General features: G+C 44.9%; 1 protein-coding gene across 1 annotated transcript in view; it reads left to right on the forward strand.

Annotated features, from left to right (window-relative positions):
* Window positions 1-5085, forward strand: part of LOC120394279 (verrucotoxin subunit beta-like) — a 31582-nt gene extending 26497 nt beyond the window's left edge. Inside the window, exon 4 of the mRNA XM_039518526.1 lies at window positions 3888-5085. Coding sequence (XP_039374460.1) covers window positions 3888-4648 — 761 coding nt within the window. The 3' untranslated portion in view covers window positions 4649-5085. The remainder of the gene's footprint in view (window positions 1-3887) is intronic.
* The last annotated feature ends 2383 nt before the right edge of the window (window positions 5086-7468 follow it).

A 7468-nucleotide genomic window follows, 5' to 3' on the forward strand; every position in this document is an offset into this window, starting at 1 on the left:
TTCAGGGTAAAACTTCCCTACACACCTGAGTTTCTGTTCCTGGGCATGTGCCCTCTGGCCTTACTCTGCCTAAGCCCCAGCATGAGCCACAAACCAGTGTATAAACTCCTGTCTTTCCTTGAAGGGCCCAACCTGGCAGGCATGATCTCAGCAGGATAACTGGATTGGGCCCCATTCCAATTCCAGCTGAAGGAGGAGGTGGTGATGCTCACATGTGATTTTTAAGCACAGTGGCTAAAGCACTCACTGGGATTCAATTCCCCCTTCTGCTTGAGGCTGGGAGCAGGGATTCGAACTGGGGTCTCCCACACTTTACTCAGAAGAAAGTGTGAACCACTGAGCTATGGGATGTTCTGATGGGTATGTTGGTGGGTCTCTCAAACTCTCCTGTTGAAGGGTGTGACGGAGTCACAGGCCTGATGCTCTGGAACTCCTCTGTATGAAGCCAGCCAGGACTCCAGGTAACGTGACTCCCCTCAGGGCTGTCCAGCGCAAGGAGCCTGCTCGGCTTCGGCCTTCCTGGTCTGACCTCGGCACATTCAGCATCCCTGTTCACACTGCACACTACCCCTTGGTGTGGGAGCCAGAGAGCCCCGCACCCCAGCTCCGCAGTCAGCAGTGCCCCTCAGCCAGCAACGCAAAGCAGAAGGGTTTACTGGTCAGCAGGAACACAGCGTAGAACAGAACTGGTTAGCACAGAAGTCAGTGACTTTCAGCAGAGTCCATCTTGGGGGGATCCTGGGCCAGATGTCCTGGACTCCCCCTCTTACAGCCCTCCCCAGCAGACTGCCCTGGATCCCCCTGCCTGGCCTCCAACATGCCCGTTGCTCCTCCTCTGGTCTTTGTCCTGCTCCTCGGGCAAAAGGTGTCACGTGGGCGCATCCGCCTCCTGGATCTCAGGTTACGAAGGGGGTCAGCCCTCACCTACGTGCAGACAGCTGGGCAGCCTCACCTGCCCTGAGGGCTTGTGACGGGCTGGATCACAGAACCCCCCTGGGATCTGCCACCTGATGTGCCCAGACTATTTCTGCTCCTGCTCTCCCTGCCAGCTCAGGACTCCAGCACCCTGTCCTGCTGAGCCAGACACTCCCGTCTGCTCCCGCACAGACCCAGGGTCTGAATTACTTGCCCCAAAGCTGCAGGCTTAACTGAAAGCAGCTAACAGAAGTGTTCCTGTTTTTAACGCTCCCAATGGGGTCTAAACCCAAATAAATCCGGTTTACCCTGTATAAAGATTTTACAGGGTAAACTCATAAGATATTTGCCCTCTATAACACTGATAGAGAGATATGCACAGCTGTTTATCCCCCCAGATATTAATACATATTCTGAGTTAATTGATTTTATTGAATACAGCAAGTAGGATTTAAGTGGTTCCAAGTATTAACAGACAGAACAAAGTTAGTCACCAAACAAAATAAAATTAAAATGTGCAAATCTATGTCTAATCAAACTGAATAGAGATAATCTCACCCTCAGAGATGCTTCAGTAATTTTTTTTCCCAGACTGGACACCTTCCAGGCCTGGGCACAATTCTTTCCCCTGGTACAGCTCTTGTTCCAGCTCAGGTGGTAGCTGGGGGATTCTTCACGATGGTTCCCGCTTCGTTCTGTTCCACCCCTTTATATATCTTTTGCATAAGGTGGGAATCCTTTGTCCCTCTGGGTTCCCATCCCTCCTCTCAATGGAAAAGCACCAGGTTAAAGATGGATTCCAGTTCAGGTGACATGATCACATCTCACTGTAAGACCCCCCCAAGCCTTCATTCCTCTCAGCCTGACTCACAGGAAGGCCTGCAAACAGAGCCATCTACCGTCAATTGTCCTGGTTGATGGGAGCCATCAAGATTCCAAACCACCATTAATGGCCCACACTTTGCATAACTACAATAGGCCCTCAGAGTTATATTTCATATTTCTAGTCCCATATACAAGAGTGGTACATTTAAACAAATAGGATGATCATGCTCAGTAGATTATAAGCTTTATAATGATACCTTCCAAGAGACCTTTTGCATGAAGCATATTCCAGGTACATTATATTCACCCATTAGCATATTTTTATAAAATCATATAGACTGTAACGTCATAGGCCTCAGCAAAAATCACACACCCTTATCCCCACCACCTAGGCATTGGTGCAGTACTCAGGGAAACTGAGGCACACACAGTATTAGAATAGGACAGTAAGACTCACATGCAACATGACAAGATGAATAAAACCCCACTTCATCACAAAGGGATTCATCTTTGGATAAACAATTAAAGAGTCATTGGAACAGGGGGACTGGACCCTGGTTCTCCCACTGCCTCGGTGAATTCAGACTCACAAGGAACTAGTGGGGGAGGGATAGCTCAGTGGTTTGAGCATTGGCCTGCTAAACCCAGGGTTGTGAGTTCAATCCTTGAGGGGGGCCACTTAGGGATCTGGGGCAAAATCAGTACTTGGTCCTGCTAGTGAAGGCAGGGGGCTGGACTCGATGACCTTTCAAGGTCCCTTCCAGTTCTAGGAGATAGGATATCTCCATTAATTTATTTTAATTTACGCAGGTGTCTAAGCCAACTGACTCGAGGAGAGTGGTTCCCAGCTGTGAATTGTTAGTAGATATAAGTGTCTCCCTGCAGCCTGGAGTGTGCTGCCCATCTCCATGAGAGGGGCGGGGCATAGCAAAAAAACCTTTTGTTGGGATCTCCCATTGGCTAGCTCAGGTGGCTCCCTGCCTACATACAGGTTTTTTGGATCTCATTCTTAGGTGCCGTTCTCTCCCCATGCATTGTACAGAGAATCTAGATGCCTAGCTCAGGCTTTGTGGATCCAAGTGATTTTCTAGGTGTCTAAACGTTAGGCACCGCAACACTTAGCATCACAAGGTCTAAGTCCCTTTGTGGATCTGAGCCTAAGTGACTTGCCCAGTGTCACACAGGCCGTCTGTGGCAGAGCTGGGAATTGTACCCAGAACTCTGTCACAGCCCGGTGGCTTATCCTCAGCACCATCCTTTCTTTCAGAAGAGTGAGTGAGTGTGAGATAAAACCTGCCAGGGGGGACACACCTGTGGGAGGACATTTCTTCATTCTGGAAAGATGAAAGTTTAAAGTGGGACTAAAATAAGTGGTAGGTTTGTTCTCTGGCCATCAGAGATTTTCACCAGCTCTGAACAATATTCTCCTTCCCCTTTTATCTCCTCTAACTCCTTTCACCTTCTCCCTCCGCCCGTTTTCCCCTGGCCTTTCAGGGAAATGCCGTAAATCACTGGAAGAGAGTTCTGAGTGGGAGGAGGGGACACAGGGAAAGGGTTGAAGGGGAGAGGCTGTCTGGACACACACATCCAGATTCTCCCCCTGGCCCCTCTGAAGGGCTGTTTAGCTGGTTATGCTGGTGATGAGAAATGCAACGCGTCTGTGAATGTTCTGAAAATACAATGCACTATGGGGGATCTTCCAAACTGAACTTTAGCTTTGAGGTTTTTTCTCACCCTTTTCATTAACTTTGTCCAATAACTAGTGTCAAAGACCGAGATTTTCAAAAGAGCGTTAAGTACCTTCCATTTTGGGTGCCAGCTTGAAGCGACCTGATTTTCATGAAGTGCTGAGCACTCACCCTCTGATAAATGGCCCCCCTTAATGTGTGTGAAGTTGGGGACCCACAATGACTAGTGACTTTTGAGAATCTTGGCAAAGACCTGGTGGCTTCTGTTATTAAAGAATTAGAGAATTGGGTGTTAATTTGTCTAGATGTTAACTTTTATTAAACTCCATTAAAACTTTGCTCAACTTAAAGCGATGATGTTGAAATTACCCTTTCCCCCGCAATAAGCTGCAGATTCCCATGTGAACAGGTTGTTTTCATGTTGCATATTCATAGATATATTTCTTTTCCTTTTCTAAGATTTGCATGTAAGACAGACTGAGCCAGTTCCAAGAGCTACCAAGGCTGCTGAAGATGCAATTTCAGACAATAGAACATTTGCTGGACTCTCCAAAAAGGAGGTTAAAGAATTGCAGGCCACTATTGCAGCAGGAATTTTCACAGATGTGATAGTTAAACTTCAGAACATAAAATCATTGACAATCACCATGCTTCATGTTGCCATCACGGGTGAGTCAGGTTCAGGAAAATCGAGCTTTTTAAATGCCTTACGGGGTCTCAGTGATGATGATGAAGGTGCTGCTGAAACTGGGGTGCTTGAAACAGGAAGGGAGCCAACACCATATCAACATCCTAAACACCCAAATGTAACAATATGGGACCTACCAGGATTTGGGACAGCTAGGTTTCCCATAGATACATATATGAAGTCGTTAAATTTCAACCGCTATGACTTATTCATCATCATGTTCTCAGCACGCTTCACATCCTGCCACCAAATCCTCGCCAATGAGATTCGGGGGATGGGAAAGAAGTATTACTATGTGCGCTCCAAAGTGGATACAGACCTGTGTTATGCTAGGCGCCGCAAATCCTACAGTGAGCAGAGAGCCCTGCAGGAGATCAGGGATGACTACATAAAACGGATGAAAGGAGAAGGGGAGACTTCCCCCCAGGTTTTCCTTATCAGCCGCTGGAAACCAGACAAATATGATTTCCCCCTCCTACTGGAAACACTGGAGAAGGAAATAGATCAATCTAGCCCTTGTGTCATGTGCTGATGCCCTTATTCCTACCCAGATCTCCCCTCAGCTTCTGGTCCAGCCGTCTTTGTGATACAATTGCAGTGTTAGAGCCAGGACTTTGGCTTGGACAATGGCTCACTACCCTGGCTAGGAAGGCTGACAGCTCTGTTGCTGAGCTAATATCTGTTGTAAAAAAAGTTCCCAATGGCCAATGCGAAAACAAGACTTTGTATTGTGTCTACACACGGCACACTGACAACTGTCAATCTTCTGGATATTCTACCCGTGTTCGGTTCCCCAGCAGCTGGATGAGATTCTGGAACCACATCTTACACGTTGAAGAGATTTTTGAATGACGTAACAGGAGTTGCCCAATGCTCTGTCTCAATCCAAAAGCTGAATAGTTCAAATAACAATAACAAAGGTTCCAATGCACCTGCACAGAAAGCAAGAGACACGTGTCTCAAAAGCTCTCAGAGGATGAAACTAATTCCTAATGTTTGTAGTTGAAATGTCTTTTAACTATCAGATACATTAGCAAGTTCCCAACTCTTGTGATTCACTATGTACACATACATACAGGCATAGTTAAGGCAAATGGCTTCTCTTTAACCAGTGTAAGGGGTCTAGTGTAATAGAGCCAAGACACCGATCTGTTGTCTGCTTCCACTTTTCTTCTCTCTCTCCAGGTTTCCTTTGCTGTTAGTAGTCTGGTTAGATGCATCTTTTTTGTCTACTGTGAGCCTGGAGTCATTTTGAGACCCACTTTCTAAAAAAAAAAAAGCATTCAGTTGTCAGTACCTTGCCTGGGTCACTTTTATTTTTGAAGGGAATACAACATCCCTTCTCGACATCCCACAAGGTGTTCAGGAACTCCTGGAAATACATTCCAGTTTGGATTCCTTGCTGGGTCCACCTTCCCCTTTGAAACTTATTCCTACAAATCAGACATACTTTATCACTCGATATTTTATCACTCGATTGAACTGAGTGCAATTATCTTGGTGATATTCTTCCCACTACATGTATCTGAGATGATTTTCAAAGTTGGATACATTCCTTATAAGCTTCTCCTTGTGTCTCTATTGTAACTAATGGCAGCGTCTCCTCCTGTTTTGAATTACAAAGAGGCACCCAACAACGTCCTGTGCTGATTGGTTCTTTGCTCCAACTCTCCCTTTAGGCACTACAGTAGTAAACAGCATTAACAATTAAGTAATTAAAGCTTTTCTCTTTCTCCGCATTCAATTTTGCTATTGACCACTTCCCCCAAACTATTTGCATAAATGCCAGCTTCAAAGCTATTCAGACTGGAAATGCTTCCCACCTAGTGCCTCTATATGAAAGTGACGGATTAGTTCCCCTATCTGATCCCACAAATACTGTTTGATAAAGGAGTGCTACGACTGAAGAATACGGTCTCAAGTCAGATTTCAAAATCAAGCTAATGGGTGAAATCCAGGGCTCCATTGCCATCAATGGCAAAACTCTGACTTCATTGGAGCAGGATTTCACCCAGCAAATCACACAACATGATTTTTGCAAAACCAGGCAAGGAAAAGGAATGAAAAACCGGGGCTGTCCTTTTCCAGTTGAAACCATAGGTCTGATATAGCTCAAACTAGCTCTTACTCTGGACATGAAAGATTTACCTAAACTTGACTGTTCCCCTTTTGAATAAAATGACTATAGACTTAACAATTTGGATCAATTTATAATCCACTGGATGAGTAAATCGAAACACTCAGCCATCATCTTTCCAGCTATTGGTTGTTCGTTTGAATTCCAAAGTGCTCATACCTACTAATGAACCCTAAATAGGTAATAAGAGACATTTCCTTATAAAAATGGCATAGCCACATGGTTACAATTTTATATATAGTTGCATTTTGGAATAAATATTTTTTAGGGAGGAGAGTGTGTAGGTTTTTTTGTCTTTGAAGGATTTCATCCATATTGAAATGTGATTTATATATAAATAAGTGGGTGTCCTATGCGATTACATATGATTTTTCCTGTTGATGAAATAGAACTTTTTATGAGTTCATGTAATTAAACTAATAATGGTTAATAATTTAGTCCAGTCAATTCAAACATTTTTTTATAATCCCCTCCTTCTGTATCTGTTCAGAAAAATGAACTGCATTATAATCTCCAAATTTATCATCTGTAACGCAAGTCATCATTTAGCTATAGTTCTTTTTTTAAATGATAGAAATGTTTGAATGAAAAAATAAAAATGAAATGGGGAGGAGGGATAGCTCAGTGCTTTGAGCATTGGCCTGCTAAACCCAGGGTTTTGAGTTCAATCCTTGAGGGGGCCACTTAGGAATCTGAGCCAAAAATTGGTCCTGCTAGTGAAGGCAGGGGGCTGGACTTGATGACCTTTCAAGGTCCCTTCCAGTTCTAGGAGATTGGTATATCTCCAATGATTACCTTTATTACCTTCACATGTTAGTGCCAGATCCTGAGTGCTGGGATGGGCAGCTGCTTGTGATACACACTGATCCTGGGAACTGGTTTATTCCTATTCATCTGTGTGGGCATTCTTCACAACAAGATAAATCCAGACAGAAAGAGGAAAGGATGGAGCGAGAGAAAGGGAGAAAGGGCCACTTTCAGGGCAGGATCAAGGCTATCTGGGACCCTAGGCCCAATAAAGAATATTATGGGTAGGTGCAAGAAAACCAGACAGAGACTGAATTGGTCCAAACAAAAAGGCCTGTTATGGCTCAAGGACGGGTATGGCTACACTTGCAGCTGTACAGCGCTGGGAGTTAAACCTGCCTTTATACAACTGAGTAGGGAAAGCGCTGCAGTGTGTCCACACTGACAGCTGCCAGTGCACTGTCGTGG

This window comes from Mauremys reevesii, unplaced genomic scaffold (genome assembly GCF_016161935.1).
Source record: "Mauremys reevesii isolate NIE-2019 unplaced genomic scaffold, ASM1616193v1 Contig47, whole genome shotgun sequence".
In the NCBI taxonomy this organism is placed as follows: Eukaryota; Metazoa; Chordata; order Testudines; family Geoemydidae; genus Mauremys; species Mauremys reevesii.